Source organism: Carlito syrichta, unplaced genomic scaffold, assembly GCF_000164805.1.
Source record: "Carlito syrichta isolate Samal-C Ts95f unplaced genomic scaffold, Tarsius_syrichta-2.0.1 Scaffold169247, whole genome shotgun sequence".
In the NCBI taxonomy this organism is placed as follows: Eukaryota; Metazoa; Chordata; class Mammalia; order Primates; family Tarsiidae; genus Carlito; species Carlito syrichta.
In genome coordinates, this window is record NW_007113343.1 from 980605 (window position 1) to 995415 (window position 14811).

At 33.5% G+C, this 14811-nt stretch overlaps 1 protein-coding gene across 3 annotated transcripts in view; it reads left to right on the forward strand.

The window, feature by feature from the left end:
* USP47 (ubiquitin specific peptidase 47) overlaps positions 1 to 14811 on the forward strand; it is a 118886-nt gene that overhangs the window by 80451 nt on the left and 23624 nt on the right. For all 3 annotated transcript variants that reach the window (XM_021709226.1, XM_008051259.2, XM_008051260.2), the window contains 6 exons: positions 711 to 878; positions 7888 to 8019; positions 8870 to 8946; positions 9519 to 9574; positions 11426 to 11538; positions 12260 to 12364. In XM_021709226.1, the coding sequence (XP_021564901.1) occupies positions 711 to 878; positions 7888 to 8019; positions 8870 to 8946; positions 9519 to 9574; positions 11426 to 11538; positions 12260 to 12364 (651 nt within the window). The remainder of the gene's footprint in view (positions 1 to 710; positions 879 to 7887; positions 8020 to 8869; positions 8947 to 9518; positions 9575 to 11425; positions 11539 to 12259; positions 12365 to 14811) is intronic.

The window sequence follows — 14811 nt, forward strand, 5'->3', positions numbered from 1 at the left end:
AAAAAAAAAAAAAAAAAAAAAAGAAAGAAAATACAGAAACTCATTTTGGAGCTCAGGTTCTCTACTTTTGTGGATTTTACTGAAAGAAATGGTAATTTTAGATTATTTTGCAATGATAAACTTAAATATGGTTTAATAGAATTCTGAATCACTTAATAATATTATATTAGAATTTTAAGGACATAATAGAAATGCTTCTAGAATATGCTTTTGTGGTTGGGGATTGTGACTCACACCTGTGATCTCAGCACTTTGTGAGGCCGAGACAGGAGGATCGCTTGAGCCCAGGAGTTAGAGACCAGCCTAGGCAACATAGCAAGACCTCATCTCTATAAAAGAAATTTTAAAAATTAGCTGGGTGTGGTGGCATGTGCCTGTAGTCCCAGCTACTTGGGCGGCTGAGGCGAAAGGATCACCTGATCCCAGGAGGTTGAGGCTGCGGTGAGCCATGATCATGCCACCTCACTTCAGCATGGACAACAGAGTGAGGCTGCATCCCAAAAAATAATAATGAAATAAAATACACTTTTGCTTATTTAATTTTACTTAAGGTCTCACTTTTTATGAGAAAATAAATTTACTTAAAGTAAAATAAATATTTTTATTAAGAATATGTTAAATTATGTGAAAATTAGCAGTATGTGGGTAAAAGCTATGTTGACTATATTATCTTCTTTGACTCATAACTAAGATAATCATGTCTTATTAAGAAATCTCCTCAGACTGAAAGTTGCACTGACAGTGGAGCAGAAAATGAAGGTAGTTGTCACAGTGATCAGATGAGCAATGATTTCTCCAATGATGATGGTGTTGATGAAGGAATCTGCCTTGAAAACAGTAGTGGAACTGAAAAGATTACAAAACCTGGACTTGAAAAGGTACCTTTTATAGTTTTTTTTTTTCAGTTGAAAGAGAGAATAAAGCAGTATCTAGCCTGCTATATAATTCTATAGCTGTTGTGACTGATAAGTTATTTTAAAGAAACTTAATCTCTGAAAGTTTAAAACTTCTCAAATACTGGGGGACTGAGGCGGAAGGATCACCTGAGCCCAGGAGTTTGAAGGTATGGTGAGCCATGATCCGTGCCGCTGCACTCCAGCCTGGGTGATAGAGGGAGATGCCAACTAAAAAAAAAAAAATAGAAAGAAAAGAAGAACAATCTGATCTTTTTGAGATAGAGGAAAGTCAAAGCTTTCAGTCTTCCTTTCTTTCTATATTAGCTCTTGAAGCACTTTGAAAAATGATATAATTCTGTGGATTATAATTTGAAAACCACAGAACTGGATAATCTCTAGGATAGGATCTTGCCCTTGTGTCAATGATCTTAAGGCTTTGTCAGCCTGTTCCGTTCACATTCATATATTCTGCTTTATTAAGGAGGAGGATTTCAGATAAAATACATTAAGCATGGTGTGGATAATCACCAATGTGAAGACTGATCACTAACTCAAGTATCACAGAGTAGTATTACATATAGGTTTTTTAAGGTAATATTTAAGAATAGTTTCATTTTTATAAACCTGTTTTTAATTTTATTTAATAAAAATTTAAAAATTTTTCTTTATTTTAGATTTAAGGGGTGCATGTACAGATTTTTACACAGGTATATTGTGTGATGGTCAGGTTTGGGCTTCTAATGAGCCCACCCTCCATGTGGTGAGCATGGTTCCCGATGGGTGGTTTTTCAACACTTATTCCTCCTCCTTCCCTCCCCACTTCAGTAGTCCCCAGCGTCTGTTGTTCCCATCCATGTGGTTGTTTATGCCCAGTGTTTAGGTCCCATTTATGAGTGAGAACAAGTGATATTCAGTTTTCTATTTCTGCTTGGAATGATGGTCTCCAGTTACATCCGTGTTGCTGCAAATGACATGATTTTGTTCCTTTTTTATGGCTGTGTAGTATTCCATGGTATATGTGTAACATGTTTTCTCTATCCAGTCAACTGTCGGTGGGCACCTAGGTTTGTTCCATGTTTTGCTATTGTGAACAGTGCAGTGATAAACATATGAGTGCAGGTGTCTTTGAGGTAGAGCAATAAATCTGTTTTTAGACCAAGGCCAATCTTATCACCACCATCACCACCATCCTTTACCTTTTAAAAATATTTTACTCAGGGCAGACAGATGAACAGGAATTGCTATGTAGTAGAGATATTATAACTTAATGTAAAAACATGGCATTCTAGCAAATTTGGCCCTTGCCTGTTTTTTTGGTTTTTGGGTTTTTGTTACATGAACCATCATGTCATCTGCCAATAAAGACAGTTTTATTTCTTCCTTTCCAATCTGTATACCTTTTTCTTTTCTTGTCTTACTGCACTTGGTGGGACTTCCCAAATACAGTTTTTAACAGAAATAGTGAAAGAGAACACCCTTGCCTTGTTCCCAATCTTCAGAGGAAAGCTATCAGTCTCTTACCAGTGAGTATGATGTTGACTCTAGGTTTTTTTGTTGACGTTCTGTATCAAGTTGAGGAGGTTTACCTCCGTTCCTAGTTTGTTGAGAGTTTTTATCATGAATGGGTGTTGGATTTGGTCAGATGCTTTTTCTGTATCAGTTGCTATGACCGTGTAATTTTTCTTCTTTAGCCTGAACTACATAGATTGATTTTCAGATATTGAGCCATCTCTGCATACCTGGAGTAATCCTGCTTTGTCATGGTATATCATTATTTTATACATTATTGATTTGATTTTCTAATATTTTGCAGAGTAATTTTGCATCTCTTCTCATAAGATGCATTGTTGTATAGTTTTCCTTTGAGTGTCTTTATCTGGTTTTGTTAATGTTGGGCTCATAGAATGAGTTAGGGAGTCTTTCCACTGCCTATGTTCTTAGAAGAAATTATAGAGAATTGGTATTATTTCTTCCTTAAATGTTTAATAGAATTCAACAGTGAAATTGTCTAAGTCTGGTGCTTTCTTTTTTAGAAAGTTATTATTGCTTCAATTTCTACAATAGATATAGAGTTTTTTAGATTACCTGTTTCTCCTTTATGAGTTTTGCTTATTTGTGGCTTTTAAGAATTTGTTTCTGTTTTATCTAAGTTGTTACATTTGCCGGCATACAGTTATTCAGAGTATTTCTTTATTGTCCTTTTAATTGTCCTTTTAATGTAATGATAAACCTTTTTTGATATTGGCAATTTATGTCTTTTTTTTTCCCTTTGGCTAGCCTAATTATAGATTTACCCATTTTACTGATTTTTCTTCCAAAGGACCCGCTTTTGGTTTTGTTGGCTTTATTATTTTCAATTTCAACTACTTCTGCTTTAATTTTTATTATTTCTTTTCTTTTGCTTGCTTTAGGGTTAAAATGCCCATTCTCTAGCCTCCTAAGATAAAAACTTGGTTTATTAATTTTAGATATTTCTTCATTTTCAATATATGCATTTAATGCTATAAATTTCTTTCCAACACTATTTTCACTACATCTCATAAATTTTAAGAAGTTGTAGTTTTATTTTCATTTAATTAAAAATATTTTAAAATTTCTCTTGAGATTTTTTTTTCTTTGGCTTATGAGTTATCTATAAGTATATTGTTTACTTTCTAGATGTTTGGGGATTTTTCTGTCTACCTTTCTGTTATTGGTTTCAAATTTAATTCCATCTTGGTTCTAGAACATACTTTGTATGATTTCTGTACTTTAAAATTTGTTACGGTGTGATTTATGGCCCATAATATGATTTCTCTTGGCAAATAGTCCATGTGAGCTTGAGAAGAATGCGTAGTCTACTGTTGTTGAATAAAGTACTCTGTAAATGTCAATTATATGATTGATAATGCTGTTCATGTCATCAGTGTCCTCACTTTCTGCCTGCTTGATCTATCAATTACTGACAGAAAGATGTTGAAGTCTCTGACTACATTAGTAGTTTCATCTATTTCCCCTTTTAGCACTATCCATGTTTGTTACGTGTATTTTGCCACTTTGTTCTTGTATTACAGGACTAAATTCCACTTGGTCACAATATATAATTATGTTAATGTGTTGCTGAATTTGGTTTGCTAGTATTTTGTAAAGGATTTTTGCATCAACATTAATCAAAGCTATTGGCCTATAGTTGTTTTTGGGTTTTTTTCCCTTCTCTTGTAGTATCCTTGTCTCACTCAAAAAGATAAAAATAAAAAATGTTTGATAGAATTCTCTAGCAAAACCCACTTTTTAAAAATAGAGGGATCAGCCGGGCTCGGTAGCTCAGCCTGTAATCCTGTGCCTTTGGGAGGCTGAGGTGAGTGGATTGCCTGAGCCCGCGGGTTCGAGACCCGCCTGGGCAGCGAGACCTCATCTCTACAATAAATCAAAAAAATCAGCCGGGAGTGGTAGCGCATGCCTGTAATTCCGGCTACTCGGAAGGCTGAGGCGGAAGGATTGCCGAAGCCCAGCAGGTCGAGGCTGCGGTGCCCGGGAGCGGCCACTGCACTCCAGTCTGGGCAACAGTGAGACTCCAACTCAAAACAAAAAAACAAAAAAAATAGAGGGATCTGGTCCTGGCTTTCCTTTGTTGTGAAGTTTTTGATTGTTGGTTTAATCTTCTCACTAGTTAGAGATATGTTCAGATTTTTAATTTTTTCATAAAACAGTCTTGGTAAATTGTATTTTGTAGAAATTTATCTATTTCTTCTAGGTTATCTAATTTTTTAATATATAATTGTTCATAGTAATCGCTTATGATTCTTTGTATTTCTGTGGTATCAATAATAATGTGTCCTTTTATTTCTGATTTTTTTGTTATTTGAGTCTTGTCTCTTTTTTTGTATTAGTGTAGCTAAAGGTTTATTGATTTTGTTGATATTTTTTCTATTCCCTATTTAATTTGTTTCTGCTCTAATCTTTATTATTTCCTTTCTTTTGCTAACTCAGTGTTTAGTTTGTTCTTCTATTTATAGTTACGTGAAGTGTAAAGGTAGGTTGTTGGTTTGAGATGTTTTCTTCTTTAATGTAGGCCTTTACAGCTATAAACTTTTCCTCTTGCTGCATTCCATAAGTTTTGATATGTTGTGTTCTTGTTTTCATGTATCTCAAGTTTGCTAATTTCCCTTACGATTTCTTTTTTGGCCCGTTGATTGTTCAGGAGTATGTGTTTAAAACAATTTACACGTGTTTGTGAATTTTCCAGTTTTTTTCTTGCTATTGCTTTCTAGTCTCTTTCCTTCACTTATGAAGAATTATTTCATTGGATATGGAATTCTAGGTTGGTGGTAATTCTTCTTTCAACACTTTAAATATTTCACCAAGCTCACATGGTGTATAATGAAAAATGCTGTAATTCTTATCCTTGTTACTCTATAGAGAAAGTGGTTTTTCACTCTGGCTCCCTTGAAAATTTTTCTTCAGTTTTGTACAGTTTGAATATGATATGCCTGAATATGGAGATTTTGTTGTTGTTTTGGGTTTTGTTTTTTTAGGTGTGGTATTTATTCTGTTTGGTGTTTTCTTGAGTTTTAACAGGCTGCTTAGTGCTACCTGTTTTTGTAAATAAAGTTTTATTGGAGCACAGCCACTCAGATTATTTGCATATTGTCTGTGGCTGGTTTAATTCCATAATGATAGAATTAAGTAGTTGTGACAAAGACCGTATGGCTCACAAGACTTAAAATATTCACTATTTGACTTGCATTAGAGGTTCAAATGATCTAGGATTTAGTTCTTTGCCATTAATTATATAATATACATAATTTTGGGCAGATCGCTTAATCTGTCTGCCTTTCAGTTGCCACATTTTGGAGGAATCTGGACTTTCTGTTACTCAATTCTAGAAATTTGTAATTCTATTTGCCAGTTCCATGTTTGACGAGTTATATCCTTTTTATTAAGAGTAATGTGTTGCTTTGTTAAGCAGTATTAAAAGAGAAGAGAATGTTAGAATATGTTTTTGTGTAATTTTATTTAAAAATTATCATTCTATATCTGGATGAAGTCACTTTACTACCCTTCCTACTACCTCTTAGCAATCTATTTGTGATTTGAAACTAAAATTGCGTTTTTAGAACCCCTAACCCCTACTCTTTCATGTAGGCTGTATTATATTTTGATTATAATATGATAAATATGATACATGCTATTCTCATTCAGAAGGTGATTTATTCGTGTGAATATATCACCATTATTGTCATCTAGAAGTTGCTACCATTAGAATTTTTCAGGAAAATAATGTTTGACTTTGATAATTCTCATGAAACTTTAAAATTGTGTAGCTGTTGATTGGAAAACTTTTTATTTTTGTTTTTAAATAGAGTGGTCTGCTTATCACAAAATATTGTTTATATCTTTCAGTCATATCAACACTTTATCTTTCCCTACCAGGGCAAGTGAGGGCCAGCTAGAAGCCCCCAAGCTTCACCTGCATGCCGCCTACTTCTGTAGCAAGTCCTCACATGTACCCTACAACTCTAAATAAATAAATAAACAAATATTTTATCTGTTGTCTCAAATAATTTTAAGTATATTTTGACCAGTTTCTTTACACTTTCAGAAGGTGTTTTTTAAAGATTTAACATATGAAAAACTTATGATGATGAACTCTATATTTACTTACTGTATTTTCAAGCACTTTAATAGAATGGAGTTAACACATTTCATGGGTAATTCAGTGCTTTAAACCTAAATTTTGGATTGCAAGTATATTTCTGAAGCCTACTCCCTATCACTGCAATGAATCACTTTAATTTCAGAATAAAATTAGAACCATATAAAGTTTTCTGACATTTTTAGAATTAGTTCTAGAAGAAACTTCACTATTTAATAATAAAAGCCAATGTAAAATTATTTTTAGATAAACTAGAATTTCTTGAGAATTCTAGCAGACTAAAATGCTTTTTTAAGCAAAGAGTAAAAAAGAAAAACCCTAGTTGTCATAGAAAAGTGAATAAAATAAAGTTTGCCTGTCATCAACTGGGGGATCTTCTTATATTAAACTACCTTTTTTACATTCTTACTTTCTCTTGATTTTTTCTTCCTCTCTTTGCCTTTTTTGTTATGGAATTACTGGTCTGCAAGGTCTCCATCATCTCAATCTATCTCAGGAGCTGTGAAGTACCTGGGCTTCTGAAAAAAAAGATAGTTCTAAATATAAAAATAAGTCATTTGTAAATAACCTTTTATTTTAAGAGACTGCCTCTCTCTTTAGTCCCACGTTCTTCCACAAATACTTGAAGTTTGTTTAAAATAATCTTTTAGTTCCAAATAGTGAAGAATTGTTTGCAGAAAAGGAAGCTAAGAAATAATTTCAATTTATTATAGATATAGTATAATTCAGGATTCATTTTTAATATAACTTAGAGATGTCAAGTCAGTAGGTCACTACATTACAGATATTTCATAAATACATTAGAACGATATTCCAAATAATTATATTCCTCAGGTCTTTTATAAAGGAAATAGAATCTTATTTGAATAAAAAACATTGTTATTTGAATTTTTAAAGTCTTGACTGCATTTTAGAAAGTTTTGTAGTTAGCATCTGCTTCTAAAATTTCTATTATTTAATTTTTACGCACATAAGTTTATATTTAAACATATGTATAGTTTCAACGGTTATAGCATAATAAAACCGTGAAAGGATACACTTGTGGTATATAAAATTATTAACTTGTGGTATATAAAATTATTTGTGAAAGGACACAGTTGTAGTATATAAAAGTATTAACTTGTGATATATAAAATTATTTGGTGAAAGGATACACTTGTGGTATATAAAATTATTAACTTATTTATAAAATTATTTGGTGACTTGCCATTTTAATTTTATCTTAGGGAAAAGTTGACCTATAATATATAGAACAACTATAATAGTACTTTACTGTGTGTTTAAATAGAGTAAGATATACACAAATACGGGTTCTGTGTTTTTCTTCTCTGAGATATTTTCATTTTGTCCCCTTAGAATTCCTTGATCTATGAACTCTTCTCTGTTATGGTTCATTCGGGGAGTGCTGCTGGTGGTCATTACTATGCATGTATAAAGTCATTCAGTGATGAACAGTGGTACAGCTTCAATGATCAGCATGTCAGCAGGGTAAGGAGATGTCTTTTAAGATTGTTATTCTGAAAGACAGAAGGGCTGTTTCTGATCATCAGTCAGGCTTATTAAAAATGGGAGAACCAGCTGGGCTCGGTGGCTTAGCCTATAATCCCAGCACTTTGGGAGGCTGAAGCAAGTGGATTGCCTGAGCCCGTGGGTTCGAGACCAGCCCGGGCAGCTTGGCAAGACCTCGTCTCTACAATAAAACAAAAATTAGCCAGGCATAGTAGCACATGCCTGTGGTTCTGGAGCCTAGCAGGTGGACGCTGGTCAATGCTGGGGTGACCGTGAGTGTGCTACTGCAATCCTGCCTGGGTGACAGAGTGAAACTTCAACTCAAAAAAAAAAGGGAGAACCTGTCTAGAGATGCATCTTAAGACCTTTATCAAATCAGTCTTTTTGTTTTTGCTTTTAGTAAATTTCCTGCTTTTGTTTATTGTTATTGTTTTGTTTTGTTTTGTGGCTTGCTAAATATCTCCTGAGATAGACTACCAGTTTTCCTCTTGCCCTAAGCCTTTATAGATGCTACTTGTGTTTTTGTTTTTGTTTTTTTAAGAAAGAAGGATTTATTAAGAGGACAGAAAAGTTCCCACAGTAGGAGGGGACCCGAAGGGGTTGCCCACTACTTATGTTTCTAATCCTATGATTAGAAACACTAGAACTGACTGAAATAAGCCGCCATTGATTATGATTAAATATCGTGAGTTGGTATCTGTGTGTGTGTCATCTTGAATGTCTTATGTAGCATTTAATTCCCAAGGTTAAAAGATTGGGTTGCATATTGACATTATTGTAATGGTGTTATAGAGTTTTCAAAAAATAAAATAATGTAACAACTTTTCAGATAACACAAGAAGACATTAAGAAAACACACGGTGGATCTTCAGGAAGCAGGGGATATTATTCCAGTGCTTTTGCAAGGTAAGTTTCTAAGTTTTAGTGCTTATAAGTTGAAATTGATTATAGCTTCTCATTGTTTTTTTATCACCAAAGATTTAGCCAGGGAATTGGCACACTACAACCCACAAGCCAAATCCAGCCTGCCTCCAAATTTTGGAAATGAAATTTGAACACAGACATAGTCATTTGTTTATATACTATGTGTTGATGCTTTTATACTGTGAGAAAGATGAGTGGTTGAAACACAGACCATGTGGTCCACAAAGGCTATGATTTTTACTGTTTAGTTCTTTCCTGAAAAAAATTTGCTGATTCCCGATTTAACTGTTCTAGTCATTCCAGGACACAGCTTTGTTGAAGACTTTACTATGTTATCAAAAGGAAATATGGAATCTTCTCATAAATGTGTCATTAAAAACAAATTTTCCTTTTTTCTAGAGTGTTTTAAATTTGAATATGTCTGAACAGAGTCATGATTTTCTAACTATTTGAAAGAAAAAAAATCACAATTTTAAATAAATACTTGATGCTGGAAAATGGAATTTTTACCGTCTACTTTTTGTCCTTACTAATCCTTTTTATATTTCTCCTAGCTCTACAAATGCATATATGCTGATATACAGACTGAAGGATCCAGCAAGAAATGCAAGTATGTTAACCTATGGTTATTTGACTCTTATCTGTTTTATAAACTAATATCTTTTGTAAGTTTTAAGCCCAAATAACCACAAGATAATTATTTGTAGTAAGATTTTTTTTATGTGCTTGGTGCAGTGGTGATAAACCCAACCTTGTCATAATTTACCAACTGTGTATCCTAGAGCAAGTTATTTAATCTTTCCAAGCCTTTCTTTCCATATATGTAAAATGGGAATAATCGTATTTTATAGGATTGTTATAAAAATGTAAATGAGATAACATTTTAAGCATTTAGCATTATATCTGGTATATAGTACAAACTTAAGTTTAGCTGTTATTGCCTTTTTTCACTTTCTAGTTTTTTGAGTTAGAATACTCTACAGGCTTTGAATGGTTATCTTAGATGACCTGAACTTCTGGTTTACTGCTCTAGAAACACTTTTAAGAACTAGAGTTAAGTATTTCTGCTTATTTAGTTTAAAAGCAAGTAACATTTTATAATACACATGCTTTATATGTTTTAACTTTATTAAGAATCTCAAAAAGAATTCTGTATATGAACCATGTTTATCCTTTTTTGTAATTATTGCTTGTAAAAATTGCAATTTTTGTTTTTTCTTATTAACTGTCTGACTGACTTGCTTATTGCAATAGCTAGAGGTATGGTGTGTATGTGTACATACAGATACACACATAGGTTATGTATTTCCTTTATTATTTTCATAATAAACAATCACTATCTTTGATTTCAGTATATTTCCTTTGCTTAGAAACTACCATGCTAATAATAGTAAATCAGTTTTAAACATTATAATGTTTTTGTTTACATTTTTGTAAACCCTCATAAGATCATGAATTCAGTTGTTGCAAGGCTTGGGGCTTGCTCATCTTTTCATGAAAGGTATATTCTTGGATCTGTCATATAGTAGCTGTTCAGTAATTTACTGTGGAATTAATTTAAAAAAATAAATGGAAATTATAAGAAGTCATTTCAGAACAGACATTTAAGAGCAGAAGTAATCATTTGTACTGTATCATAAAGAATCTATACCCCAGAGAGTAACTTGTACCAGGTTATAGCTACCTGGAGGCAGAGCCAGGATCGTAATTCATGTATCTTATGTGGATTCAGCTTTCCAGTAGTGCAATAACTCAACTTTTCTTCTCCTTCAACTCTAGTTATTGTGATGAAGCACCAGAGGGCGCTGTATGATATGATAAGAAATATATATTTTTTAAAATTAGAGCTCATTCCTAGAGGGTAAAATCTAATAGATAGTTACAGTTTTGTGATTCTGCCATCTTTGGTTAGAAGGCAGCTACAAGATTGCTTTAAGAACACTGTATTAGAGGACAATAAATAAATAAATAGCATTTGCAGTAGTAGAAGTAGGAGCAACAGTATTTATTAAATTTTATTACATCCGAAGTAATAATTTTATGGGGTAGGTACTATTAATAAGCTAGATAGATCTTATGTCTGGAGAAATAAACTTACCCAAGGTCATACAGTTTGACAGTGAATGGTATGGTTTGAAATCAGAAATTATTTTATTTTCAAGTTTCAGAGGGCCTTTTCATTCTAAAATCTGAATCCATATGCTGAAGTTGCTCTGGAGCCAAGAGCCATTTTGAATAAATATATGGCTTTTTTTAAAATGAGACCTAACCAGGTATCCTTATCAACTACCTCTTCACCCTTGTCTGAAAGAAGCTTATGTTCCAAGTTGAGTGAAAGATATAACTGAGATCTGTCTCCATGAGTACTAGAAGTATTTACTATGGGAGCATAGTAGAACAGAATGAATAAAGGGAGCTCCATTACAGTGACACTGTCTTATCCTGCTTTTATTATTAATAGAATTTCTAGAAGTGGATGAATACCCAGAGCACATCAAAAACTTGGTACAGAGAGAGAGAGAGTTGGAAGAACAAGAAAAGAGGCAACGAGAAATTGAGCGCAATACATGCAAGGTTGGATTCCATCATGTTATTTTTAATTGAAAGTGCTTCTTAAGTTTGCCTAACTGTAGTTCTTGTAACTAACTAATTCACTTGATTCTATAGACAGTTTATGCCATTATGATTATTAAGCAGTGTAACCAACTATATTACAAAGGTAAAATTTGATTTGATTTGATGCATAAAACCCAGTGAGATATTTGCAGTGACAGTGCTCATTGCTGGGAGTCCTCAGTTGAGGTGGGCATTCTCATTCCACTACAAAAAGACTAAATCAGTTAAACTTTTTTGGACAGAAATTGAGTCGTATTTCTCAAAAACCATAAGCAAATTTATATTCTTTTATACAATTTCTCTTATGGAAATGCCAGCTAAAGAAATAATCACAGATAATGTAAAAATCTTGACCACAAGGATTGTCATCACAGTATTTTTCAAATTAGGAAAAAATAGGAAGCAAACTGCTTATATATCAGTAGGGGAATGATGGCATAAATTGGGATACGTGCTTAGAAGGAAACATGTAATTGTTAAAATTAATGGTTTTGAATTTCTTATGATGAGACATAATCACTATCAATTATTAAGTGAAAAAACAGACATGAGAAAGAATGATCTCAGCTATGCTTTTTTAAAAATTATATTATTTTAACAATTAGGAAAAAAAGGTCTACAAAAGAAATAAAGCATTGACTTTTGACCTGTTGAGTTGATGATATTTTACATTTTCTAGATAAAATTATTCTGTTTACATCCTGCAAAACAAGTAATGATGGAAAATAAATTGGAAGTTCATAAGGATAAGACATTAAAGGAAGCAGTAGAAATGGCTTATAAGGTATGTTTAACTGCACTATTGACACTTACTTATTGATATCTCATATAGTAATGTTAACATAATTTCCCAAGTTTTTATTAGAAATGATATTTTTAACTACTTGCAATAACTTTGATAACCAATTAATTCATATATTGCTTACAGAGTATAGTTCATACCTCTCCTTTGCATGCTCTGTTGATTTTGAGAACTTGTCTTACTCTGAAAGCCAGTTACACTTTCCAGATTCCAACATTAGAATTGGAAACAAAATATTTATTTCTTCTTTCCATTCATTTAACAGATATTTCTTGAGTGTCCACTGTATGAGGCATTAGAGATACCAAGGTAAATAAGATAGCATGAGGTGTTAGAGATATTAGAAGGAAAAAGACATGGTCACTGCCTTCATGGAGTTTACAGTCTGTTGGAAAACACAAACAAAAACTATTTAAACACTACAACCTGCAATTGTTTTATTATTTAGATGCTATAAAGTACATCAGTAGTATATGGAGAAAATTTATTCTGAAACCTTAGTCATGAGAAGGAGACAGCTATGTAAAACGTTGGGGAAGAATATTCTAAACAGAGAGAACAGCATGTATACTCTGGACGAAGAAGTGCTTGGAATGTTCAAGAAACTGAAAAAGAAGTCCTATGTTTAGATTGTTTTGAATGAACACAGAGTACCATAAAATGAAATCAGAGACTTTATAGGAATAAAAGTTTGCATTTTATTCTATGAATAAAGGAAAGTCATTAATGAAGTTTGAAGCCAAATAGACTAGGACACGCTCTTTCACTATATCGTTCTAAATATCATTTGTAAGGTACACTTGGTGGCTCACACCTGTAATCCCAGCACTTTGGGAGGCTAAGGTGGGAGGGTTGCTTGAGCCCAGGAGTTCAAGACCAAACCTGGGCAAACTAGCAAGACCTCATCTCTACAAAAAATAAAAAAGTTAGGTGGGCATGGTAGCATGTGCCTTTGGTTTCAGCTACTCCGGAGTCTGAGGAGGGGAGGAATACTTAAGCCTAGGAGTTTGAGGCTGTGGTGAGCCATGATTGTGCTACCATACTCCAATCTAGGTGACAGAGTGAAACCTCAACTCAAAAATAAATAAATGTTATTTATGATACTTGACAAATTAAATCTTTCCAGTTTCCTTGTAAACATTAACAGAATTTGACTGAAATAAAACAGTCATTACCTGGAGGAAAAAAATGCCTGCTGTATCATTTTGTGTATTAAGATAACTGACATGGTTTCTAAAAGTGTGATCTAACACAATCTGCCCAGTCACATTTTTATTAAAAATACTTAAATTTCTGCAAATGAATCAGAATTTCTGTGTTGGAGCCTGGGATTATGCATTTTAAACAAGTAGCTCACGTGATTCTTAGGTAGAACCTGCAGTTATGCATTTTAAACAGTATCTCAGATGATTCTTAAGTATGCTATAGTTTGATAACCATGTGTCTTATGTACCTAATCCTGCATAGTACTTATCAGTATCGAAATTTTGCATTTAATTATTAATTATAGTGACTTCTAATTAGTATCACTGTTTCTCACTAGACTGTAAGCATTTACAAGGATAAGGACTGTTCTGGTTTTACTAACAATTATATTTTCCACAGGCTTGTGTGGTATATAGAAGAGTGAAAATTGGTTGGACATATGAATAAATAAATGAATGAACATACATTAAAATGTATGGATGGTTCTAGCTTCGCCTCATTATGGTGCAAAGTCTTTGAACTGAAGCATTATTCTTGCAAAACAGTAGGGAATCCAAATTAGACTACAGTGGGAAAATGTCTTAGCAAAACAGTTCTACATGGAAAGGTCAGTTAGTGACAGCAGCAAAGGTACTTTATATCCCTTGAATTTTTAATGCAGGAAAAAAAATCTTGTCTTGAAAATAGGAAGTAAAAGTTCACAAATAAAAAGAGTCAAACAGTAGAGACAAATAAGTTAATCTTTTTTTTTTGAGTTGGAGTCTCACTCTGTCGCCCAGACTGGAGTGCAGTGGCCGCTCCCGGCCACTGCAGCCTCGACCTACTGGGCTTCAGCAATCCCTCTGCCTCAGCCTGTCGAGTAGCCAGATTTACAGGCATGCACTATCACCGGCTGATTTTTTATTTATTGTAGAGATGAGGTCTCGCCAAGTTGTCCAGGTGGGTCTCGAACCCGTGGGCTCAGACAATCCACTCACCTCAGCCTCCCAAAGGCGCAGGATTACAGGCTGAGCCACCAAGCCCGGCTAAATAAGTCAATCTTATATACCAAAAATAGAACTTCATTCCTGGAAATGAGTAGAAGATGAATAGAGATCAATAAGGACATGCCAAAGTTTACACATCTGTCTTTAAAATCATAATCACAAACCTTAAATGGACACTGAGTACTTCTAAGCAGTCCTACTGTGTTTCACCAGGAGGCTTATTCATACTCAAAAGTT